The 27,914-nt window shown below is 36.8% G+C and overlaps 1 protein-coding gene across 5 annotated transcripts in view; it reads right to left on the bottom strand.

Moving 5' to 3' along the window:
- Positions 1 to 240: 240 nt before the first annotated feature.
- The window catches only part of arnt2 (aryl-hydrocarbon receptor nuclear translocator 2), a 144,342-nt gene continuing 116,668 nt past the window's right edge, over positions 241 to 27,914 (bottom strand). For 3 of the 5 annotated variants that reach the window (XM_073859868.1, XM_073859870.1, XM_073859871.1), the window contains 5 exons: positions 25,781 to 25,880; positions 24,820 to 24,961; positions 19,313 to 19,481; positions 4,300 to 4,442; positions 241 to 1,577 (listed from right to left, as the gene is read on the bottom strand). In XM_073859868.1, coding sequence (XP_073715969.1) covers positions 1,479 to 1,577; positions 4,300 to 4,442; positions 19,313 to 19,481; positions 24,820 to 24,961; positions 25,781 to 25,880 — 653 coding nt within the window. In that variant the 3' untranslated portion in view covers positions 241 to 1,478. The remainder of the gene's footprint in view (positions 1,578 to 4,299; positions 4,443 to 19,312; positions 19,482 to 24,819; positions 24,962 to 25,780; positions 25,881 to 27,914) is intronic. The other 2 variants (XM_073859869.1, XM_073859872.1) reach the window with 1 other exon arrangement.

Genomic DNA, 27,914 nt, shown 5'->3' with positions numbered 1-27,914 from the left:
TCTTTCTTTCTTCTTCATGCCATTCCAGCATCTATGGCTATATTCATGGCGAAAAATGGTTAATCCATACATAGGTTGGGCAATTTGGTATCTTAAGTTCACCTAACTTACATGTTTTTGGCCTGTGGTTACCTAGCTGGGCTCGAAAAGGGGACCTTCTTGCTGCAAGGCAACAGCGCTACCTACTGACCCATTGTGCCGCCCACTAAGTATCCAATGAATACGACTCGAAAAGCCACATATTCAATGAGAATTTATTGTCACAAGCACAATTTATAGTCATAAAGTTACACAAAAATAACGTAACACATTTACACAATTTATACAATTCTAAACTCATTGTACAATGAACAAGCTAACTAAGTAACAAGAGTTACGGATGTACTCACATTGCACACAATGATATTAACCCTACACAAGTATGTAGTAGCTGTATGTGACATAAAACACTAACATAAAAATCACGTTATTTACATAAAAACATCCATTTGATTACCAAAAAGATTCATGTTTTTTGTTTCCCATCGGTCCATTTCTTTAGACTCGTTTCATCGTGAAAAAGTGTGTAGTGTATAAGTCCACATTATCAGTTCAAAAGTTAATAATAACCGAAAATTGCAGCTGCCACATAGATTACGATAAACACAGCGAATGCGTTTGCTTATATAATGATGAGGAGGATGTTGATAGCTGAGAATGCGATTAGCAGTTTTGTAAAAAGTAAGTAAAAAAATTCAAATTCGTAAAATTAAATCAAATATTTTTTGTCTTTACATCCATCTGTATTTATTATTATTAGTAAGCTAGGTTATAGACAACACTACATAGACTACATATTACACATAAGCGTCGTTTCGCAATGTTACGAAATGGCGCGGCACAAAAATATTGCAGCAAGATGCTGTTTGGCAATGTGAAAAGCGTTTCCATCAATAAAGATTCTCAAAATACATATTCTGTACGATAAAATGGCAAAAAAAGAATGATCTACGTCAGCTGATCGCGTCATTTATTTGCATGCGTTGTTTTAGCACCCGATAGGAATTATGCAAATCACACGGTGCAGGTCAGTTCTGACTGCCGGGTTGTACAGTGTTATATAGCATGCGTATGGATATGGCATCTGCCAAGAACAACTGATTATACAAAAACGTCTCTTTTAGGCAAACGTTTGCTTTCTATAGGTGTTAATAGTGCAACTTTAACAGTGCTGCCTTTTGCAAATACAGGGTTTTGCACTAAAATGTGTTTTGTGAATTCGCCCCAGCATCTCTGCAGTTCGTCCTTTGTACGAGTCTGTTTGTAAGTGATAAACAGCTTTCACACAAGAGTTGTGTGTGTTTCTGCTTTTAAGCGACAAAGTCAATGGCGTTTTCAGGAGTTTGCGAATTCAAAAGTAGAGCAGCGTCATGTGAATGTGTGAGATGAAAGTACTGCAGTCCGAACCAAAACAAAATAAAAGCAACAAACGAATCCGGTTACTCGGTAAATGGAGGAAACATGCTGAGGTCAGGGAAGTCTTCAATGTTGTAATTGGTTGTTCCTTGGGTGGGATCACCAGCCATTGGTAACATGTCCTGTGAGATAGAAAATAAGAGCTCTGGTAAATCAGACATGTTCAATGTTTCTGTTTGGTCAATACAGAATGATATAAAACACAGTGACAGCTGTGACATGAAAATCTGCTCACTTCATCGCTTTTTTGCTTAAAGTCCCCAGTGGTGAAAATCAAGTTTTTATTGTTTCTATGTGGTGTTTTGAATATATTTTACAATAAACCATGTGCAGATTTATCATTCGATAACATTGCTGAGTATTTTCTATATAAAAATTGGACAATCTCAAAACCGCAGTTAGTAATCGCCTTGGCTTCCTACGTTACAAACATGTAACCAATCATCCACTGCAAAAATTGACTTTCTTACTTAGTATTTTTTTTCTTGTTTTCAGTAAAAATATATATATAAAAAATTAAATTAAGATGTATTTTCTTGATGAACAAAATGACCTCAATCTAGTTTTTAGACAAAAAATATAAAATTTAAGCGAATTTGTGCTTAAAACAAGCAAAAAATCTGCCAATGGAATAAGAAAAAAATTCTTGAATTAAGCTTGTTTTAAGCACAAATTTGCTTAAATTTTATATTTTAGACTCATTTCTTAAACTTTTTATATTAGACCCATTTTCCTAATACATCTTAATTTAAAATTTTTTAATATTTTTACTGAAAACAAGACAAAAATACTAAGTACAACGCAAAAAATTATTTTCAAGAAAAAAAATTCTTAAATTCTAGTATTTTTGTCTTGTTTTCAGTACAAATATCTAAAAATTCTTAAATTAAGATACTTTTTCTTGATGAGCAAAACGTCCTAAGAAAATAAGTCTCGTTTTTAGACCAAAATATCAAATTTAAGTGATTTTGTGCAGAAAACAAGCAAAAAAAAAAAAATCTGCAAATGGGTTAAGCAAAAAAATCTTGAACATTTTTCTTAAACACTAAATTCAAGAAAATTCAAGAAAAATTTGCTTACCCCATTGGCGGATTTTTTTTGCTTGGTTTATTCACAAAATCACTTACATTTGATTTTTTTTGTCTGAGGGCGCACTCACATTATCCAAACCAAACCATGCCCAAGCGCGATTGTCACCCCTCCCTACTCCCCCAGGTGCACGCACTCACTTTTATCGATACGAGTCCGGGCGCGCTTTCGTCATTAAGATGCAAATGTTTTGAAAAAAGCAGGAAGTAAAGCTCTCTCTTAACACTGAAACCCACCGTAATGATAAGTCTGTGTTTTTTATTCGGAGTCGTTTGGTGCGCGATTACAGCCCTCTCACGTGTCATCATATTGCTTAGTTGATCTGTCACATGGGCAGCTCGGACATTCACGTAACCTCGCTGCGCGGATCAAAAGGTTTTGACGGAGGCAGATGAAGGTGAGTGGTCGTGCAACTGACTTCTTTACCTTTTGAATCGCGCTCAGGCGCGATTGCGCTCACACCGCAGCCTTCCGCGCCTGAGCCCAAGTGAACCGCGCTCCGGCCCACCTCTGCAACCTGGCCACGGCGTGATTAACCAATCTGCGCCCGGGCGCAGAACACATCGATCACACTAGGCAAACGAACCAGGCTTTGGGGGTCAGACGCGCCCGGGCACTGTTTGGTTGGATAGTGTGAGTGCGCCCTAAAAACTAGACTTATTTTCTTGGGTCGTTTTGCTCATCCAGACAAAGTATCTTAATTTAAGAATTTTTAGATATTTTTACTGAAAACAAGACAAAAATACAAAAAAAAAACATTCTTGAAAATATTTTTTTGCAGTGTATCCTTATAAATATCTATGTATGAAAATGTAACTATGGCTATGATTTTATAGACTAAGCAAAAGTTTAACCGTAAAGATTTTTTTGTCATCCGGCAATTTTTAGACTCAGTACAACCCTACCTCAAGGCATTTTGTGCTATACTGTAGTTACAAAACATTTGATTTGTTTTTCCTCCATTTTAATCTCAAAGAGCATGAATGTCCTTATCGTGCAACTCAGCACAAATGTCTATATACTGTTTTTCGCATCCCCGAGCTCGGCTTTCTTGTTCGTGTCTTTTCACTTATTGGTTTTTCCAATATTTTCTAGTTTTAAACTCGCTTGGGGTTGGGATTAGATTTGGGGTAGGATGTAATTTAAGTAGTTGTTTCTATTTTTTCTTTCAATTTTTAAACTATTGTTGCTTGGGGTTGGGAATAGAGTTGGGGTTGGGTTAGGATGTCTGAAATGTAACAAAGTTGTTCTAAACCCAAGCAACAATTGAAAAAAAAATGATTTTTTTTAGAAACCAATACATAAAAATACACAAAAAAGAAAGTCATGCTCGGGGGACACGAACAACAATATATAAAAATTCGTGCTAAGTGACACAAAAAAGACATTCGTGCTCCTTGACATTTTGTCGGTACAGCACGAAATGCCTTGAGATTGGGTTGCTCAGTAGTGCAGTCACTGCTAAATGGTCAGATGACAGTTAACATTGATTAAATTGCAAGATTGGGAACAAAGTATGGTTATGATGTATCTGACAAATAATATCCGACATTATCAGTCTGACAGTAGGGCTAATATACATCTTTTGGAAGATTTGCCACAAAACCATGCATCCGGCAATCTATAATACAATGCATTTTATAATATTTACCATTTTATTATAAAAAATAATTTTTTTGAGCTGGAATTCACAGGCAAGGTCACATATTGTACAGTATAAACACCTGGCGTAAGACAGATGGAGAGCAAGCTTACCTGAAAGACCTCTGTTTGGTTAGACTGAGGGTGGGGGTGATCTCCACCCTGCTGGCTGTGGTGTTGACTCTGCCATTGGGACCAGACCTCAGAGGGTCGACCCTGAAACTGCCCTCCGCTTTGACTGCTTTCTCCTGACACATCTGGAGAGAAAACCACAGGCACATTGAGAAAAGCTCCATAATGAACCACAAATTTACTAAACGGGGCAAATTAGCGCAAGAGCGCAAATCCAAAAAAGCGCCAATTGGAGTGGTAATATCTGCGGTTTATTTACTAAAAATGCACAAATTAAAAAACACAGGTGCAATAGCTGATTTCCATAATAACCAATGCAATCTACTAAGAGCAGCGTAAATTAGTTCAGGGTCGCAAATAAGCATAGCTGATACTCCTCAGGTGCACGTGATCTATTAACGCCTGATGTGCATGAGTTCAGCACCACAGACATTGCAGTTGAAAATGCAGGGTGTTAAATCCCAACTAACGAAGCCAAAGGACATGAAAGGACAAAAAAATGAAGGATTAAAAGAAGTTTTTTCCTCCAGCAAATAAAAAATAACATGGATTGGCAAAGATTATTTTTGAATGATATGTTCCTCTGGCATTTCAAATAAACTGTAACGTTGTATCACACGCTCTCTGATCTCTGTGATGCCTCTCCTATCAGCAATAATTGCAGCCATTTCAAGTGCAAAATTATTTGAGACATGCATTTTTGGGTGTTAAATAATGGCGCAAATACCAGTGATATCACACGCGCAAACATTATTAAATCACGTTGCGTGAATCATTTAAATAATCTCCTCCCATAAATGTTGCGTCTGAAAGGGAAACTCCTAGAAATGCATATGCAATAAGGTCAGTCGCACAAATAAGACCACACCTTTTCAGCGCTAATTATCCACTGCGCGTCTTTAGTAAATGTCATTATTTGCGCGTCTTTAGAAAATGTCATTATTTAGCGCCATCTGGCATTTAACTGCTAAAATATTATGTTAGACCAGCACAAATTTACGGTTCTAGGTGGGTTAATAGCAGGGCTTGCATGTCCATTAATTGTAACCTATTCAACACTTTTTTTTACAGCTCAGATGATCCAGAAGCAAATCACTTTTTTCAGCTTAAATCGGTAGACTACAGTCCAATTTATAGTCGCGCGTAAGGTATACGTCGTAGGTTATCCGTAGCCTCTGCTTAGCCTGACGTGCACCTCACCAAATTTTTAAGAGCGTGTCAGTTCTACGCTGACCGCAAGTGCAGTGATTGGTCCACTATCAGATAAAAAAACTGCATCATAGTTATTTCCGTTTGTGACGTGAGAACAAAGATGGGCCAAGTTGAGGAGTGATTTAACTCAAAATGCAACATTAGTCGCTGTTTATTTACTTCCATCACTGCTGGTCTTCTCATAATGCCGAGTTCAGACTGCACGATTGATGCTCGCCGTCAGGTTTTAAGAAATCACCATCAAATGCCTGAAATCACAGGCAAATCGATGCTCGTGCACGTGAGTGACAATCACACAGTGTGAATTATCAATGACGCGATCTGAGAGAATCGCCGACGAGTCGCTGACACCCGTGAGATATCTGGCATGCAATATATCTGACCCTTTCGGCGATTTAAAATCATGCCGTGTGAAATATGTTTTGACTGAAAATAACATTGTCGATGACCTACAGCCAATGAGAGAGCAACATACAGGACAGCTGGAAGTTCGGGGAGGAGTCTCCCCAACCATTTCCTCCTTCATAATCTCTTTCTGCTGCAAATGAGCGCACATGCAATTTGTATGGTAAGCTTCAGGGGATCGCACACCAGCCGCGCAGCTCAGCTCCGCGCCGTTCTAAAAAAATTGAACACATTGTTTTCTAAGACTATACGCACACCGGCGCCGCCAGGTGGCGCGGAGCTGTGACTCAGGAAGTTGCTCAAATCCCTGTCGCGCCACACAAGGCCATTCACATAGTTTAACATTAAATAACAACATATATGTCCCAAATCATTAACGATTAACATTGGCTGCTAACATATATTTTGCATTTTGAAGTAGACGCTATCTGACGAAGCTCGCGCTATTTAATGTGCACTTCCGGTTTACAATACCTCCAAGTTGTCCTAGACGCGACTCGGTGCAGCGCGACGCTGAGCTGCACGGCCGGTGTGCGATCCCCTTTCCTGCGAGCTACCATTTTTGATAATAAAAGTCTTACGTGAGAACTCCGGTCTTGCACGCATGACCTCACATTGTTTCCTTCACGTCACTTCTCGTGTGCGTTTGGTTGTAGTTTGCGGACCGTGAAAAAGTTGTCGGCAATTCTTCCTACAGTAAAGTCATGCAGTATGAAAACCCCTGTCGCCAATCCATCATGCAGTTTGAAACAGCAGCGACTGAAGGCTACCCCAGATAATCACGCAGTGTGAAAACATCTGTAACCCGACTAGTTTGAAAACCGTGCAGTCTGAACTTGGCATAACATACACAACAAGCTGGTAACGGGTGGATACTGCCTGCCAGCGGTCTGCACGCGTGTTTGCACGTCGACGCAGACGACGACGCAAAAGTATAAATGAAAATGAAAAACCGTCGCGGCTACACCTATACGCACAACTATAACCAGCCCTTAAAGGTTAAGAAGTTTAATCAGAGCTTATGTAGTATAGCGGTGACAAACCAGTACATGCAGGTCATCCAGCATCCAAATGCAAATGCTCTGAGACTTTCCAATGAATAAGATTTAGTATGAACTTTCATATTATCTTCAACATGTGTACAGTTCAAGCATCTCAATTCAGTGTGCTTGTAAAAGACTTCATCCATGAGACCTCGATTTCGCTCAATTTGTTGCACGAGGGTAGACATTTACTAGAGGCTGACAGACTCATTTGAAACACGCATCTAGAGTCTCTTCGCCCCCAGGGCCCGAGTATTTGGTTAGGAAACGAGGGAGTCGGGAAGACTAATGCGTGAGGGGCGCGGGCGGAGGTTTTGGAGGATGACACAGCGGTGCCCTTGGGCGGCTTTTCGTGTTCTCCATGTTGATGAGATGCTGATCTAAGGTCAAACTCCTCATTTCCCTACCGTGCCGGTGCCGAGAGGGTCTCTCTTATTCTCCTGCACACCCGTTCTCGTTCTCTCCCTCTAGGTTTGGCTATTTGGATCCGGCGATGTGCCTCGTAAATCTCTCTATCAATTTCTTTTCTTGTGTTTGTCTCCCTTAGCAATCTATCTGTGTCTCGATCCATCTGATCCATTCTGCATCCTCTTTTTTCCCTGAAGCGAGTGTATCTGTGTGTAAGATAAAAGGCGAGCTTCACTCGATCGGGCGTATTCTCAGGCCACTCAATCAAACGTGATTTTCAAAGACGTTTTGTAGCGGTACAAACAGTGCAGTGACGAAGTGAACTCGGTTCAAACAACAAACCGAGCTTCGTCCATGGTCTCAGGCGCTCACGAATCAATACCAACGGCCTGTGAAGTTTAAAAGCAAGCGCTGTCACTTCTCTCATTGTGATAAATGCGACTCTTGAAACCGTCCTCAATTTTACATGAACATTTAAAGACTGCAATTAAGCCACAAAGGAACATTATCTCAGACAAGGTATTATGATGGTGGTTTATCAGGCATAAACAGGCAATTTAGACAAAGTGTAAAATTGATGCCAATTTAACTCGCAGGTCTAATTTGTGACCACCTTTAAGTTTGAAGAGTTTGTGAAGAATATGTGTCTGTATCAAAGATGCATAAAAAACCAAATCACTACTATCTACTACATAAATTTAAAGATATTTTTTAAATAATTTATTAGCTTGTTGTGGTATATAAATCATTGCTCATCTGACATGTAAACCCTCTAAACTTCACATTTCAGGTTCTGCATTTATGATTTTTATATGAAACATTAAAAAAAGACATTTCATGGATCAGAGCTATTCATTTATTTTCAGTATGACACTAGAAATGATGAGGGATACGCAAATACGGTTTACATCTTAAACAGAATTACAATATGGAAACCCCGAAGGCCATGCAGAATTATGTTTCCCACCAGTTTTTTCAAGTTTCAGTATTAATATAACATGTTAATTTAGTGCTATTAATTAATTAGGAACAAAGCAAAAAATGACTTTCTTACTTAGTATTTTTGTCTTGTTTTCAGTACAAATATCTAAAAATTCTTAAATTAAGATGCATTTTCTTGATGAACAAAATGACCTCTAGGTTAAAATGAGTCTAGTTTTTAGACAAAAAAAAAAGGATTAAATTTAAGTGAATTTGTGCTTAAAACAAGCAAAAAATCTGCCAATGGAATAAGAAAAGAGTTAAAGGAATAGTCTACTCATTTTCAATATTAAAATATGTTATTACATTAACTAAGAACTGTTGAATCATCCCTCTATCATCTGTGTGCGTGCACGTAAGCGCTGGAGCGCGCTGCGACGCTTCGATAGCATTTAGCTTAGCCCCATTCATTCAATGGTACCAAACAGAGATAAAGTTAGAAGTGACCAAACACATCAACGTTTTTCCTATTTAAGACGAGTAGTTATACCAGCAAGTTTGGTGGTACAAAATAAAACGTAGCGGTTTTCTAAGTGGATTTAAAAGAGGAACTATATTTTATGGCGTAATAGCACTTTTGGGAGTGCTTTGACTCGGCGCAGTAACACCCTCCCTCTCCCATTATGAGAGTGAGAAGGGGAGCGGACTTTTCAGGCGAGTCGAAGTACTCCCGGGGGTGCTATTGCGCCATAAGATATAGTTCCTCTTTTAAATCCGCTTAGAGGAGCGCTACGTTTTGTTTTGTACCACCAGGCTTGCTCGTGTAGCTACTCGTCTTAAATAGGAAAAACGTAGATGTGTTTGGTCACTTCTAACTTTATCTCTAAATGGTACAATTGAATGAATGGGGCTAAGCTAAATGCTATCGAAGCGTCGCAGCGCGCTCCAGCGCTTACGTGCACGCACACAGATGATAGAGGGATGTATCAACAATTCTTAGTTAAGGTAATAACATATTTTAATATTGAAAATGAGTAGACTAGAAAAAAAATCTTTGTATTTTTGTCTTGTTTTCAGTAAAAATATCTAAAAATTTTTAAATAAAGATGCTTTTTCTTGATGAGCAAAAACGACCCAAGAAAATAAGGGTGCGTCTCATTTCTCTGTCTTACCCCTTCCCCTTACCCCTTCACCTCGGTTTTGCGCGTTCATGTGAGGCGAAGTGGTGTATCAAATCTCAGTTTGATCAAGGCCAAGGCGTAGGGATACATAGCCCTTGAAACGAAGTGTGATAAGGAGCACACTTGAAATAGAGGGGTAAACGTTAACGTAGGAATATCTCAGGAGAGCCGGCATCAAGACGTTTTATTGATGAACGTCGAACTGTCAAGAAGTCACACAAATAAAAGTAACATTATTTTCTGCAATTTAATTGAGATTATATTATGACACTCAAGTTTTATGATACTTTTAATAAAATTAAATAAAATTATTTTTTTTTAATAAAAAGCGGTTTTAATTGTAATGTTTTTGTTTTGAATCGCTAGTTAAGGCGCTAGCTAGCAGCTAAGTTATGCGCTATTTGTTGAGCTCCACTCAGGCAATCAATACCACAACCCGAGACAACGGCATCTTCTTTGTTTGTCAACGCTTGTCTGTTTACCTAGCAGCCAGTTAGCGCAAGAGAAGGTGACGCAAACGGTAATCGAGTGGTGTCTCATTTTTTTAGACGAACGATCTGTCTTACCCCTTTCTCCTTTACTCGGTTTCGAGGGGCAAGGGGAAGATGAAGACAAAGGGGAATTGGTAAGACAGAGAAATGAGATTGGCCCTAAGTCTAGTTTTTAGACCAAAAATATCAAATTTAAGTGATTTTGTGCATAAAACAAGCAAAAAAATCTGCCAATTGGGTAAGCAAAAATATTTTCTAAAACACTAAATTCACGAAAAATTCAAGAAAAATTTGCTTATTGGCAGATTTTTTTGCTTGTTTTATGCATAAAATCACTTAAATTTCATTTTTTTTGTCATGAAACTATACTTATTTTCTTGGGTTGTTTTGCTCATCAATTTAAGCATCTTAATTTAAGATTTTTTTTCTTGAAAATCTTTTTTTTATGCTTTTAGCTAAATGACCTAAGAAAATAAGTCTAGTTTTTAGATAAAACATTTACAATTTACGTGAATTTGTGCTTAAAACAAGCAAAAAAAAATCTGCCAATGGAATACGATTTTTTTCTTGAATTTACTAAATACAAGAAAAATTCAGCAAAAAATGTCTCATTCAATTGGCAGATTCTTTGCCTGCTCTATGCACAAAATCACCCAAACTCTATATTTTTGGTCTAAAAACTAGACCTACTCTCCTGGGTCGCTCTGCTCATCAAGAAAAAGCATCTTAATTTAAGAATTAATTTTTAGATATTTTACTGAAAACAAGACAAAAATACTAAGATTCCCTTTTCTTGAAAATCATTTTTTGCAGTGAATTTTAAATATTTTTAGACATGAAGACAAAAATGCTTAGTAAGAAAGTCATTTTTTGCAGTGAGGATTTCAATTATTTGTTAAAGTATTTGATGTTGAATCTGCAAAAGGTTAAAGCATCTATATTATTTTTAGTTTGTCACACATAAGATTAATATGAACATTTGTAACCCTTGTGCAGGAGTCACAAGTGTTTTGGACAGATAGACTAAAGGTCATTTAACCAATTGAAAGCATTTCCGAAAAGCACAGTGTTAAAAGTACCTGCTGTAAATGAACAAACTATTAATATACCTACCATATGTTGCCAAAGCATAAGAGTTATAAATAAATATTTAATTAGGAGGAAAGCTGGTTTATTAAATGGTTTAAAACAAAAGACCCTTTTCCTGTTTATACACAATGATGACGTTGCAGCGTATGCGCGCGCATTTAGGCCAAGGAAGTATCGTAAGAATCAGCAGTGAAGCAACACAGACAGAGAAAGTTTTTTTAAAAAGTTGACTTTATCAACATTTTTAACACAGCTAACAAATCCGTGTGCTATAGTGGAGTGGATAGAAGACGTTAGCAGATGTCAAAAAAAGTTGCCAGATACATATATACGTATATTAGTATATTATATTATAGTGCAACCAAACGCAACAACCAGACATTTTGATGCTGGGAAACCGTTTTAATAAACTTTCTCACTAAATGCGCGCGCAGGCTATTTGATCACGTGAGCTGTAAAAGGGTCTATACACTGTAACTTATATATTCACACAAAACCATAACCCCTGCACTGCTGCGGCGGTCACCCTTTGTCCCGTATTTCAGACTGACTAAGTTGGCAACCCTACGTCCAGCATGTCTTTAACTTCATTTGGGGGATTTTCCTAGTAAATATTTATCTACTCTCATATACAGTATCATGCCAAAGTCTTGGTCACATTTGATGTTTATTTATATCTTTTTCAGTGAGTCATCAGTAAATAAAGATACACTCCTTGCTGTTGACCAGAAATCTTACAACAGATGGCATGACGCAAACAGAGATCTGATCTCATCATCATTACATGAGGACACAAAAATGAATACATTCTACACTCCTAAAAATAAAGGTGCTTCCCAATGCCATAGAAGAACCATTTATGGCCGAAAAAAATAGTTTTCCAGTGATGTACCGAATGGTTTGCAATATTTGGCCGAGATGCAACTATTTGAAAATCTAAATATTGAGAAAATCCTCTTTAAAGTTGGCCAAATATAGTCCTTAGCAACACAAATGACTAAAGATAATACATTTTTGATATATTTTTGGTAGGAAATGTATAATATATCTTTTTTTCTTTACTTAATATCCTAATGATTTGTGACATAATTTTGACCCATACAATGTATTGTTGGCTACTGCACTGCAAAAAATAATTTTCAAGAAAAAAAATTCTTAGTATTTTGTCTTGTTTTCAGTAAAAATATCTAAAAATTCTTAAATTAAAATGCCTTTTCTTGATGAGCAAAATGACCCAAGAAGTCTAGTTTATAGACAAAAAATATACAATTTAAGTAAATTTAAACTTAAAGCAAGCAAAAATATCTGCCAATAAGGGTGAGGAAAAAAACCATGAACATTTTTCTTAAACACTAAATTCAAGAAAAATTCAAGAAAAATTTGGCAGATTTTTTTTTGCTTGTTTTATGCACAAAATTAAAACTTACATTTGATATTTTTGGTCTAAAAACTAGACTTATTTTCTTTGGTCGGTTTGCTCATCAAGAAAAAGCATCTTAATTTAAGAATTTTTAGATATTTTTACTGAAAACAAGACAAAAATACTATTTTTTATTGAAAATATTTTTTGCAGTGTAGCGCTTTGCTTGACGCAACAATAAATCGTTCTTGCGTGGCGCAAGCCATTGAAATAAATGGGTTTTATAGCGCAGCGCACACCGTCCGCATCCTATGTAAAAGCCCCATAAAGAGCTGTAACTTATAAAATAAAATAAGTTCATTTTTTACGTTACAGCGACTCACTTTTCAAAATAAAAAGTAGACCAGTAGTGATAGTAGTGATTTTGTGCATTTAAAAAAATCCAACTTATTTTCTTGGGTTGTTTTGCTCATCAAGAAAAGCATCTTAATTTAAGAATTTTTAGATCTTTTGACTGAAAACAAGACAAAAATACTACGATTTTTTTTCTTGAAAATCATTTTTTGCAGTGTAGCGCTTTGCTTGACGCAACAATAAATCGTTCTTGCGTAGCGCAAGCCATTGAAATAAATGGGTTTCATAGCGCAGCGCACACCGTCCGCATCCTATGCAAAAGCCCCATAAAGAGTAGCTGTAACTTATAAAATAAAATAAGTTCATTTTTTATGTTACAGCGACTCACTCTTCAAAATAAAAAGTAGACCAGTTGTGATAGTGGTGATTGTGTGCATAAAAAAAATCCAACTTATTTTCTTGGGTCATTTTGCTCATCAAGAAAAAACATCTTAATTTAAGAATTTTTAGATATTTTTACTGAAAACAAGACAAAATACTTGTGTGCTACAAATATATCTGTGCTACTTATGACTTGTTTTGTGTTCTAGGATCACAATTTAGCAACCACCCTTCACATTATAAAATATTGTTATCATTTAGTCACCCTTATGTTGTTACAAACCTATATAAATGTCTTTATTCTGCTTAACACAAGGAAGATGTTTGTAATCAGCCCTTTTTAAAGCACAATTGCTTCCATAGTATTTTTATTTTCTTACTGTGGAAGTCAATGGTGCTCTTGTTTCCTGCTTGATTACAAATATCTTTAAATTTAATTTATACAGGTTTGCAACAACTTAAGGATGAGTAAATGATGACAGAATTAAATTTTTGGATGAACTATCCCTTTAAACTACCTTACTCAGTTTTATATGAAATATATCTAGGTTATATTTTCACAGAATGTACATTATATGTTGTAATTGACTCGATAGTTGTTTGTTGCCAGTACCAGCTGTATAAATACGCATGGTGAATTAGCTGCGATACAAGAACTAAACCCGAGTACAGAAATTCAACATTCTGCATCTCTGCCGCCCTCACTTTCGTCCTTCAGTTTGGTGTTTAAGGACTGTCCACGTGACGAGGCGAAGATAAATGTTCCATTTTGGTTAATGACACCATATTAAAAAAGAATTATCTGGACATGGCTTCATTTTCAAGTGTCTGGCAAAAGCCTTCAGGGTTTGGAGAGCCATTGCGAGCGTGATACACTCGAAATGGATTTTTTAATGTCACCTTTTTAACATAAATTACTTATTAAATGGATACGCTAATCACAGGTTCGAGCTTGCGAGTTTCTCCTCGAGGGAAACAACAAAGGAAAAAATTTCATTCTGTAAGCCTTTAAATTAAATCCAGTTGATACAGCTGAATGTAATGGAGAAAATGCTGTATGCATCCGGATGCAACTCAATAACGGTTTCACCCCGCGAGCCGTTCGGTATGTTCAGTCTTTGGAATGTGAAGAGTTGCATGATTGTGTTTGTGTATCTTTGCCCTTCGTGTCATGCTGGTCAAATTCCACACGTTAAAGTGTCAGACGTGTACAGAAACCAGATCTATCTTTAAAGGTCCAACTCATGACAGATAAATTAAAACCCACTGTGGGGTGTAAAAAAACTGTCTCCACTGATCTAAAATCATGTGATCTTCATTAGGATGTGATGAGCAAATCTGAACCTTGATCTTACTCCCTCTCAAAGGGAATCATGGGATTGTACGCTTTAACATAGCAAAATAGATGGCTGCTAATCTGATTGGATAAAGCACTGTTTAAACTTTACTTTGTTTATTTTTACTGATATATTATACACTGTTAGAAATACACTGCAAAAAATGATTTTCAAGAAAAACATTTCTTAGTATTTTTGTCTTGTTTACAGTAAAAATATCAAAGAATTCTTAAATAAAGATGCTTTTTCTTGATGACCAAATCGACCCAAGAAAATAAGTCTAGTTTTTAGACCAAAAAAAAAATCAAATTTAAGTGATTTTGTGCATAAAACAAGCAAAACAAATCTGCCAATGGGGTAAGCAAATTTTTCTTGAATTTAGTGTTTAAAAAAATGTTCAAGATTTTTTTGTTTACCCCATTGGCAGATTTTTTGTTTGCTTGTTTTATGCACAAAATCACTTAAATTTGATATTTTGGTCTAAAATCTAGACTTATTTTCTTGGGTCATTTTGCTCATCAAGAAAAAGCATCTTCATTTAAGACTTATTAGCTTTTTTTACTGAAAACAAGACAAAAATACTAAGAATTTCTTTCTTGAAAATCATTTTTGCAGTGTAGAAATACACTAGAAAAAATGACTTTCTTACTTAGTATTTTGGTCTTGTTTTCAGTATAAATATCTAAAAATTCTAAAATCAAGATATATTTTCTTGATGAGCAAAAGTATCTAAGAAAATAAGTGTTTTTTATTTTTTTTTTAGAAAAAAACTATACAATTTAAATGAATTTGTGCTTAAAACAAGCACAATTATCTGCCAATGGGGTGAGAAAAATTAGCTTGAATTAAGTGTTTAAGAAAAAAGAAAACTTATTTCAAGATTTTTTCCCACTCCATTTGCAAATCATTTTTCTTGTTTTAAGCACGAATTCACTTAAATTGCATTTTTTTGTCTTAAAACTAGACTTATTTTCTTAGGTCATTTTGCTCATCAAGAAAATATATCTTAATTTAAGAATTTTTAGATATTTTTACTGAAAACAAGACAAAAATACTAAGTAAGAACCATTTTCAAGAAAAACATTTTTTAGTATTTTTGTCTTGTTTTCAGTAAAAATATCTAAAAATTCTTAAATTAAGATGCTTTTTCTTGATGAGCAAAACAGCCCAAGAAAATAAGTCTAGTTTTTAGACAATAAATATAAAATTTAAGTGATTTTGTGCATAAAACAAGCAAAAAAAAAGCCAATGGGTTAAGCAAATTTTAGTGTTTAAGAAAAATGTTCAAGATTTTTTTTGGCACTGAAACACGCAATAGCAAGGCAGTGGCATCACGCATTATTAAGGTATGGTTACTGGGGTCACGCGATGTACATTTGCTGCTGCTGCGTTTATGTGTACTTTTACAACATTAGTCTACTTAAAGCAATAAAATAGCGTTGTGCCTTTTGACTGTGCCAACTTTCTCCAACTCAGTTTTGACTTTAATCCAGAGATAAAGCCTGAACTCGACGAGAGATGCTGTCCGCAGCCAAGTCCTCTACTTTTTTTGAGTTTAGATTTGATCTACTGTTTAAACTGTTTCCACCAGTTGTTTTTTTTTCTCCGGGTTAAAGATGCAAGTATTTCGTTCATTAGTTATTGGTATTTGGGCTGTGAATAGTCATTGGGTGCTTTTGGACTAGTTTTGAATGTCTATTTGGTATTGTTCTGATAGGCGAATCTGGCAACCCTGGCTGTGCGTTTGGGCAGACATTGGGTTTGGATTCTATAGAGTGTACATTTAAACAAACATTTTAATCACATTTGGGTGCATGTAAACTGTATCACCATAACCTTCAATCGTATTAAATTCTATCGGATTGACAAAATTTTGTGCATGTAAACATAGCCTTTGACACTTCATGGCACACCACACACTATAGGAGCAAAACGGTTAAATCTAGGATTCTTTATCCTCATGTTTGTGGTCTAGCACATTTTGAAAATCTTATAAGATGTAAAAAAATCTTTTGGTGTGAACCCGGCATTACCCGCGGGGCACGCATGTTACTAGATGACCCACACATCACTATTGGGTATAATGAAAAGGTTCCCATGGTGCGAAAGGCCATATTAGATGCTTTTTAAAGGATATTGAGTTAATCTTGCTGTAAAACCACTGTAGGTAATGTATGAGTTTGTGTAAATAATGCCTTATGTAACTTCTCATTTTGATTGAAAGCATGTTTCCTGATGTATGGTTTTACACAACTGGTTCAATCACATTTAGGCTATTAACTATAATGAAAAGTAATAGAGCAAATTTAATGAAAAAACAATTATGCACGTTACACTGAAAAAACGTTACACTTTTTTACTTAGTATTTAAGTGAATTTGTGCTTAAAACAAGTAAAAATATCTTCCAATGGGGTGAGAAAAAAAATCTTGAAATAAGTTTTCTTTTTTCTTAAACATCTAATTCAACAAAAAATGTCTCACCCCATTGGCAGCTTTTTTGCTTGCTTTAAGCACACATTCACTTAAATTGTATATTTTTGTCCAAAAACTAGACTTATTTTGGTCGTTTTGTTCATCAAGAAAATACATCTTGATTTAAGAATTTTTAGATATTTCTACTGAAAACAAGACAAAAATACTAAGAAAGAAAGTAATTTTTTGCAGTGTATGTAACTCTCTCACGTCAAGAAGGAATTTAAGCAAGAACTTTATCACTTACAGAGCAAACCGAGACTTTTATTAACCACAGAAATGTCTATTCTAACTGGTCTAAGGCTTAAATATTTCTATTTCTAATAGAAATAGTCTTACTACAAAGGTCTTTGTTAGCGGTGAATATCACCTTTTCCCTGCTGTAGCCCAGATTCTGGCAGGAACATTAATATCTGTTATACTCATTGTCCGCAGGAGTGTTTATGGGAATCTATAAATCGCTGTATGTGTGATAGTAGATTCAGACATCTTAAAGTGCCCGTGGGATATCTTCATTCCCAGTGGTGCAGTAATGTTAACTTCATAAGGAAGGTCTGTTAATCCTAGATAGACGTCACTTTGGATCACATCGCTGTTTAAAGCAGGTAAGGGATTTCTTGTCAATATGTGCACTTAACTTATTCTACTACTACAGCTAAAAGAAAACTATGTGTGGGGTTGTCATGGGGTTGGCCAAAACCAAGACCAGTGAATTTTAATGGTTCCCGATAAGATTAATTAATATAATTAAATAGTCAAAAAATAAATGGGCAAATCAATACAAGAATTAGGCTGCTTTTGCACAGCCGATAAAGGTGCATTATCTAACTTTCAGAAGTATTTCTTGACAGAAATGCTATAAAATCTACACACCTATATTATCAGTGGTGTATAAAGACCTTACATAATCAACTGTATTGTTTTGATTACATTAGGATGAGCCGTTTTTATCTACATACACCGCGGGTCCCCTTACATGGAAGTCGCAGTCATGTTTCTACAGTAGCCCTAAACTGCTCTATAGAGCATGTTTCATCCCTACGTTGTCTCAGAAGATGACGTGTTTGTCCCGTGGCGGCTACCGTAGCTTCACTATGCGTTTCGAAAGCTTTGGACTGAGTTGTTGGATGCAATTCACAGTCTCACCACTAGAGGCCTCTAAAAATCTACACAGTGGACCTTTAATATATTAGTTCACCCAAGTATGAAATCTTTGTCATTAGTTAATAAATATTTGATGAAATTTGATAGCTTATGCTGCGTTTACACCAGCCGATGTAGAGGCATCAAGCGCGAGTGATTTCAATATTAAGTCAACGTGAAGACGCGTTGACACGCGTCTGGAGGTCTCGTGGCGCGTCTAGTTCACACGAATGGCGCGAATTGAGCTTCTGACGCGGTAAGTGCGAGTTGTGCTTTTTGCGTTTCATGCGAATTTGCGCCTGACGCCCGAGTTGACAAATTTTAACGTTGGCGGATTTTCGCGCTGCGTTAACCAAAACAGGAGCCCCGCCCGGAATCACTCATTCAACATGAAGGAAGGCTTGATATTGTCCGTGAGCAGTGACCTGGAGCTATAAGACACAAGTTCTTATTTCTATAGAGACAGGAATAAAAAGGACCTCGCTTGGAAGAGTGTCAGTGAGGACATTGGGCAACCTTGTAATACACATTTCACTTTTGAGTCACGTGATGTTATCGAACCGCGGCATTCCTGCCGTTTTTTAAACTATTTCCCCCCTGCAATCTTGCAAACAGACAATCGCATAGCACTTGCCCCTCCCACAAGAAGCAGATTTCGCCTCTGATGCGCGTAAAATGCTTGCCTTTTGCCCGCGTCTACTGCTCTAGACGCGCGAATGCATTAAAAATTTTCAAGCGGCAAACTAGACACAGTAGAGGCGATTTTTGCGTTATATATATATCTGAAGAGTTTCATTGTAAAACGAGATAACCACCTTTTTTTTAATTGTTCAGAAATCTAGTTTTTTGGTTGTGAATTCCAATTAATATAAATTCAACTGCAGTTGGTTTGTTTTGATTTAAACCTTCACAGCTTAAAAAAAATACTGCCAAGTAGCACCATAAAACAAAATAATAACATGACAACATAATAATAAACATGTTTTGACAAAAATGTTAAAAAAATGGATTTATCTCGTTTTGCAACGAAACTCTTCATATATATACACACACCTCACCCGACTTTACTGTCTTTGTGGGCCTTGAAAGCCCATTTAAATAAAACTAACCATTTAAATATCATTTTAGGTAATTGATAAGGTATTAGCATCACTGTTACCAAAGTAAACAAATACGTGCCAAATAAACAGGTATTACCGAAAGCAGTGTTGCGATTGGCCAGGTTAGAGTAGGCGTTCCCGGAGGGTGAGGAGGTGGCGGGGCTGGACAGAGGGCTGTAGGACGACGGGTCGGCCTGGTAGCTGTGGCTGGAGCCGATGCCAAACGGTGATGACTGGGCCTTGTTGGATTGTGCCGGAATCTGCTGCTGTGTTTGAATTACAGAATATGTTAATATACAAGTGCTAAAAATATTATACAGCATTGCACCAAACACTACACATGTTAATCAATGATAGTTGTTATAACTATATCTCGTATAAGTAATTAGTTATCTTGCTAATATTTGAATATAGCTGAATATAGTGATATAGATAGAGATATTTCTTACTTCACTAAACTTTTAAGGGGAGATTTTACAAGACTTTTAAAAGATGTCAAATCAATCTTTGGTGTCCCCAGAGTACTTATGTAAAGTTCTAGCTCAAAATACCATATAGATAATTTATTATAACATGTTTAAAATTGCCACTTTGTAGGTGTGCCATTTTGGGGTGTGTCCTTTTAAATGCAAATGAGCTGATCTCTGCAGTAAATGGCAGTGTCGTGGTTGGATAGTGCAGATTCATCCCCTTCTGACATCACAATGGGAGCCAAATTTAATGACCTATTTTTTCACATGCTTGCAGAGAATGATTTACCAAAACTAAGTTACTAGGTTGATCTTTTAAGGTTATTAGAAGCACTGGGGACCCAATTATAGCATTTACACATGGAAAAAGTCAGATTTTAATGATATGTCTTCTTTAATGGAACCTGATTATATAATGATTAACTGGCTTTTTGATGATCTAACAAATAAGATATTTTACAATCCCTACTGAAAATACTTTAGAGGGATTTTGGAAACGTTTTCGCTTGTCTTAGCTGGTCTGGCTGGATTAGGTTGGAAGTACCTGGTTTAAAGGGATAGTTCACCCAAAAATGAAAATAATGTCATTCATGACTCAACCTCATGTCGTTCCAAACTCGTAAGGCCTCCGTTCATCTTCGAAAAACTGTTTAAGATGTTTTATATTTAGTGCGAGAGCTTGCTGACCCTTCATTGAATATCTTCGTATGGTTGTCCATGTCCAGAAAGGTCATAAAACATCATCAAAGTAGTCCATGTGACATCAGTGGGTCAGTTAGAATGTGTTGAACATCGAAAATACATTTTGGTCCAAAAATATCAAAAATGACGACTTTATTCAGCATTGTCTTCTCTTCCGCATCTGTTGTGAAGCGTATGCGCGAGTCTAAAGTCACGCGTCTGCAGTGACATAGATGACGTGTTATCCTCAAACATGTTTGTGAAGTTTTGTTTCCAAACTTACAGCGTGTGTCTCCCTTAGACTGTAAATGAATCCCAGGTGCACAAAAAAACAGGGGCGCACCAGATAACACGTCGTCCGCGTCACTGCAGTCACAAGACTTTAGTCTCGCGCGTGCTCTTCTCAACAGAGGCAGAAGAGAAGACAATGCTGAATAAAGTCGTAATATTTGTTATTTTTGGACCAAAATGTATTTTCGATGCTTCAACACATTCTTACTGACCCACTGATGTCACATGGACTACTTTGATGATGTTTTTATTACCTTTCTGGACATGGACAGTATACTTCTACTAGATTTTCAATGAAGGGTCAACAAGCTCTCGGACTAAATCTACAACATCCTAAATTGTGTTCCAAGGATGAACGGAGGTCTTAGGAGTTTGGAATGACATGACGGTGAGTCATTAATGACATTATTTTCATTTTTGGGTGAACTATCCCTTTAAGCTGGTAATTCAAGCCTGGCAAAGAAGAGTTTCAGCCTGGTCAAGATGGTGGGTCAGCTGGTCAGGTCGGCTGGTCTCTTAACCTAAAAGGGTCTAAAACTCCTCTAAAACCAGCATGCTACATCACCATAACCAGGTAAAACCAGGCTGGGAGACCAGTTAAAACCAGCCAACCAGCCTAGGCTGGTTTTGCCTGATCTTTACAGTAGGGATCTCATTTTCTTGATGGACGCAAGCCAAAATATTCAAAATAAATAAATGATAAATCTGAAATTGGGGCAAAATTAGCTTCACATTACATTTACATTTCAGGACAATAAAACAATGCATTTAATTAAAAATGTAACATTAAAGATATTGGATAACAAGATTGGGAACTGCTATTACTATGAATAGGGGACAATATCAGTATCGCAGCTCTGGCGACGGAAGCCCCGCCTTCCACTTAAAAGAACCCATCATCAATCTAAAAAGACTGATGATTCTCTGGGGAAGTGACCAAGTCTGGTGATGCGCTTGCAAACTACTTGAAACAATCGCATTTTAAGCGTAAGAAACAAAAGTCATGGTACAGTTGATGTCAGGTTTAATTTACAGCCAGAAATACGTTGTTTAATTGTAAATTCAGATATCTGTCTTTCTCCATGTAAGTAGATTGGATTTTAGTCTTGCATGACTGAAATAACTGCCCGGAGCGATGCAGAGATGGCTGGCTAGTGGTGCGATATCCCTAGAAGGACTTTACTATTATTATTTTGCTTTGACATTTGAAATAACTTTAACTCTCCTGTGTAAATAACGACACAGTTAAGAATGGTACTGAAGCAGTTAAGATGAGAGACAAAAACTGGAGAACCACAGAGCAACTTGGTTAACAGTATTTCTCTGTTCTTTATAGCGTAGGGCTTTATATTTGATTTGGCTTCACAGATGATATGTTGTAAATACTGCATCGTGGAAAAATATGATATACAAGTGATTTATTGCTGAATAAAGAGACACAGATGACAGCCCATAAAAAATACACACACGCTCTTCTAAACGTATCAAAAACACATGTTCATCCCGAATAACACACACAGAGTTATCTCTCAAACAAAAGAGTTTAACAATAAGAATAACCCATGTGTGAGAGAGAACAGTCACGTAGACCAAGGTTTCCAAACTGGGGTTCGTGAACCCGTGGTGGTTCGTTAGTTGATAAAAAAATTACAATTAAATAATAAAATGTAAATGAATAATTTTAAAATTAAATCTAACACTCTAATGCTGCGTACACATTGAATGCAAAGCATTGCGATCCTCGCCCCAGATTTATTCGTGTCATTCTTAGTTTGAATATTTTCAACTTGCGCAAAGAAGTGTTTGAGGTGAATAGCGCATGTTTTCGTGGCAATTGCGCCGCCCGATTCGCATCATTCACATCACTCTGAACAAGTTTGCGTGTATTCGCCTTTATATTTATTTACTTAACATGTAATCTACTGCGCAAATCGTTGAATTTGCGTTTTGTGTGTACGCCCCATAACAACAATCTAAATAAAACAGTTACAGTAAGGAAAATAAGTATTTGGACACCCTGCTATTTTGCAAGTTCTCCCATTTAGAAATCATGGAGGGGTCCAAAATTGTCATCGTAGGTGCATGTCCACTGTGAGAGATATAATCTAAAATGCAAAAATCACAATACATGATTTTTTAAACTATTTATTTGTATGATACAGCTGCAAATAAGTATTTAAACACCTGTCTATCAGCTAGAACTCTGACCCTCAAAGACCTGTTAGTCTGCCTTTAAAATGCCCACCTCCACTCCCTTTATTATCCTAAATTAGATGCACCTGTTTGAGGTCGTTATCTGCATAAAGACACCTGTCCACCCCATACAATCAGTAAGAATCCAACTACTAACATGACCAAGACCAAAGAGCTGTCCAAAGACACTAGAGACAAAATTGTACACCTCCACAAGCCTGGAAAGCGCTACGGGGAAATTGCCAAGAAGCTTGGTGAAAAAAGGTCCACTGTTGGAGCAATCATTAGAAAATGGAAGAAGCTAAACATGACTGTCAATCTCCCTCGGACTGGGGCTCCATGCAAGATCTCACCTCGTGGGGTCTCAATGATCATAAGAAAGGTGAGAAATCATCCCAGAACTACACGGGAGGAGCTGGTCAATGACCTGGAATAAGCTTGAACCTCCGTTTCCAAGGTTACTGTTGGTAATACACTAAGACGTCATGGTTTGAAATAATGCATGGCACGGAAGGTTCCCCTGCTTAAACCAGCACATGTCCTGGCCCATCTTAAGTTTGACAATGACCATTTGGATGATCCAGAGGAGTCATGGGAGAAAGTCATGTGGTCAGATGAGACAAAATAGAACTTTTTGGTCATAATTCCACGAAACGTGTTTGGAGGAAAAAGAATAATGAGTACCATCCCAAGAACACCATCCCTACTGTGAAGCAGGGGGGTGGTAGCATCATTCTTTGGCTGTGTTTTTCTACACATGGGACAGGGCGACTGCACTGTAGTAAGGAGAGGATGACCGGGGCCATGTATTGCGAGATTTTGGGGAACAACCTCTTTCCCTCAGTTAGAGCATTGAAGATGGGTCGAGGCTGGGTCTTCCAACATGACAATGACCGGAAGCACACAGTCAGGATAACCAAGGAGTGCCTCTGTAAGAAGCATATCAAGGTTCTGGTGTGGCCTAGCCAGTCTCCAGACCTAAACCCAATAGAGAATCTTTGGAGGGAGCTCAAACTCCGGTTTCTCAGCGACAGGCCAGAAACCTGACTGATCTAGAGAAGATCTGTGTGGAGGAGTGGGCCAAAATTCCTCCTGCAGTGTGTGCAAACCTGGTGAAAAACTACAGGAACCTTTGACCTCTGTAATTGCAAACAAAGGCTACTGTTCCAAATATTAACATTGACTTTATCAGGTGTTCAAATACTTATTTGCAGCTGTATCATACAGATTTCTGGATTTTTTTAGATTATGTCTCTCACAGTGGACATGCACCTATGATGACAATTTCAGACCCCTCCATGACTTCTAAGAGGGAGCCTGATCTCAGGAGAATTTGTACATATTTTACAAGTTGGCTAATTCGTACAAAGCTAATCATGCAAAAACATACGACTTCCACAAAAAACAATAACGAAACCCCACCCCTAACCCCAACGTCACCAGGGCAAAGGCAAATCGTACCAAAATGTACGAATGTGGTCGTACGAATTAAAACGAATTAGCCACCTTGTAAAATACGTATGAATTGCCACAAGATAACATTGCTTGGTCTTGCAGTGTTAAATATTCAATGAAAATTGCACATCAAAGCAACTTATAGTGCATTTAAGCTATACAATTTTATCAATATCCGTGTTCCCTGGGATTCAACCCATGACCTTTGTGTTGCCAACGCCTTGCTCTACCAACAGAGCCAAAAGAAAAGTGTGTTTACTTAAGATTAATTTATAATTGTCTCTTTAAACTTCAAATCCACGTATCTATAAATATTTATCCTATCATATTAATCGTTTTTTGTAGTTGTGCCAGAGAAAATATAAACAGGGCAACTACAAAGCCGAACAATTGCCGTCAGGAAAGCCTTTATTGCTGATCTCAGAATGATCTGAAATCAGCGCCATTACATAATGAAACTAATGGAACATTTTGAACTGGTGGAGATGCAAGTAGTCTGCATGATCATTCTTACCTGGCCAGAGAAGGGCGGTCGGCTTCCAGTCCATGACACCTGGCCGCTGTTGATCTGCCGGGAAATCTGGGTAAGGTTCTGTCCAGCCGAACCGGCCGTTGACTGGATGTCATTGACCCCTGGTACGTGAATCACGGATGAGCTGAAACACACACACACACACACACACACACATTATTTAGCTATTAGTGGACCCCCCTAATTTATATTTTTGTGCTTTGTAGGGGGTCCCTCAATACTTATAGGAGGTCAGGGACCACCCAGCCCCCCCTCAATTCGAACACAGAGTCAAAGGCACAATTTTTGCGATCCTTACGCAAAAAATATGTGACCCTGGACCAAAAAAACAGTCATAAGTGCACATGTATAATTGTAGCAATAGCCAACAATACATTTTATGGGTAAAATTATCTGCAAAATGATTAGGATATTAAGTTAAGATCATGTTCCATGAAGATATTTTGTAAATCTCCTACCGTAAATATCTAAAAAATTCCATTAGTAATATGTGTTGCTTATGACTTTATTTGGACAACTGTATAGGCAATTTTCTCATTATTTCGATTTTTCTGCACCCTTAAATTCCAGATGTTCAAATAGTTGTATCTCGGCCAAACATCCTAACAAACCATACATCAATGGAAAGCTTATTTAATTGGCTGTCAGATGATGAACTGTATAAATCTCAATTTCAAAAAACGACCCTTATGACCGGTTCTGTGGTCCAGGGTCACCTATGTTTGCGGTTCAGTATGACACTTTACTACTGCAAGAATTCAATAAACTTTATGATGCTCACCATCAAGGCTGGCCGATATTTAAAAGCTAGACTATTAGAGGATGCATTTTGTATTAAAGTGCTTGAATGAAGGAGTTTGGCTTTTGTTCAGGACTTTGCACGTTTGTCAGTGGCTAATACCCAATGTGAAGAGCCCTCGAGACTTGTGTAACACAAACGTACCTAAAGCTTTTGCCTGAGTGGCCAGGCTGGAACGGGCTTCCTTGAGAGTAGAGCTGCTGTCCTCCGGCGGTTGAAGACGGTACCATCATCTTCTTATCAGCTATACACACACACACACAAAGTGAGATGGAAGTTAAAAACCCAAATTAATATTCAGACCAAAAACACAAGCGTGCATTATATTCCCACACGCACATCATGTTTTCTTTTTGACACATGAAAACCAATGACATGCTATTTAATTTAATTTTTATAAAAATTGTGAGCAGTTGCGGTGCATGAGACAACGATCAATATAATTATAAATACACCGTAAAACATGGTTGGTTCAACTAAAAAAAAAAAGTAAGAGTAATAGGGACAAATCAAACGCAAATTCAACAATTTGCGTGAGTAGATTGAGGCAATGCAAAAATGCAAATAGCTGCGAACTCGCGCGGGGCGATGCGAATGACACGAATTGGGCAGCGCTATTCTGCGCTATTTGCCTTAAACGCGTTTTTGCGCAAGTTAAAAATATTCAAGTCAGGATACATAAAAAAGACATTTCTCTAGCCAAAAATGCGCCTTAAATATATGCTAAATATTTTTTTTAGAAAGTAAAGCTTAATTAAATATATTTTTGAATTTAAAAAATATGTTAAGCTTTAACATTAATATATTAACATATATTTCAAAATGTATTTTTTAAGGGCAACAAAAACATTTCTAATTTTACAACCCATAAGGCAAAAAATATATTTTTCCTGGCCAAATAATAATAATAATAATAAGTGTATTTTATATAGCGCCTCTCTCAAACCCAAGGTCGCTTTACATTGAAATAGAAACACACAGTCAGATAAACATTACACATGAAACATAAGAAATTGGAAACCAAAGTATAAAAGTTTGAATAAAATGTATAAGTATGTATAAAATATACAACTATTGTTGTTATTAATTATTATGTTTTATTATATAATTGGGCAGCGCTATTCTCCTCAAACACTCTTAGAAAGGATATGTTAATTTTTTTACACATCTTTGTGCGTTTAGCTTTTAACACATTATGTTTAATTATAATGTGTTGTTTCAATAATAACACAGTGATGGGTGAATTCTGGGACAACGCATTTAGTGTGTCGTCCCACAATCAACACTAATGTGTTGTTTTTAACACATTCATTCTAAGAGTGAACGCGTCTTTGCGCAAGTTAAAAATATTCAAGTAAGGATACATAAAAAATACATTTCTCTAGCCAAAAATGTGCCTTAAATATGCTAAATATTTTTTTTAGAAAGTAAAGCTTAATTAAATATATTTTTGAATTTAAAAAATATGTTTAGCTTTAATATTAATATATTAACATATATTTCAAAATAAATTTTTTAAGGGCAACAAAACATTTCTAATTTTACATCCCATAAGGCAAAAAATATATTTTTCCTGGCCAAAGTATAAAAGTTTGTATAAAATATACGATTATTGTTTTATTGTTATTAATTATTATGTTTTATTACATAATTGGGCAGCGCTATTCTGCGCTATTCGCCTCAAACGCATCTTTGCGCAAGTTAAAAATGTTCAAGTCGAGCGAAAAATACGCATAACACGAACTTCGTAAAAATGCTGTGAGTAATGTAGAGCGATGAACGCGATGCTTTCGCGTTTGGTGTGTATGCGGCATAAGTTAACTGGCTGCTTTAAATCAACTTAAAAATATGAGTTGCATTTTTCTACATAATAATTTTCAACCACATCACATCCCACATTACAACGTGATATTCATTCGCCCCAGAGATGCTAAACAAAGGGAAATAAAAGTAATGGGTACAAATCAAACGCGAATTCAACAATTTGCGTGAGTAGACTACATACAAAGTCAATGCAAAAATGCAAATAGCCGCGAACTCGCGCGGGGTGATGCGAATGACATTCAGTGGGCAGTGCTATTCTGTGCCATTCATCTCAAACGCGCCTTTGCGCAAGTTAAAAATATTCAAGTCGAGTGAAAAATTCGCATAACACGAACTTCGTAAAAATGCCGTAAGTAATGTAGAGCGATGAACGCGTTGCATTCACATTTGGTGTGTATGCAGCATAAGTTAACTGGCTGCTTTAATTCAACGTAAAAATATTAGTTGCATTTTT

The sequence above is a fragment of the Misgurnus anguillicaudatus genome, chromosome 21, assembly GCF_027580225.2.
Source record: "Misgurnus anguillicaudatus chromosome 21, ASM2758022v2, whole genome shotgun sequence".
NCBI classification, from domain to species: Eukaryota; Metazoa; Chordata; class Actinopteri; order Cypriniformes; family Cobitidae; genus Misgurnus; species Misgurnus anguillicaudatus.
Note: the sequence above shows the minus strand (reverse complement) of the source record. Positions and strands in the feature narration are given on the sequence as shown.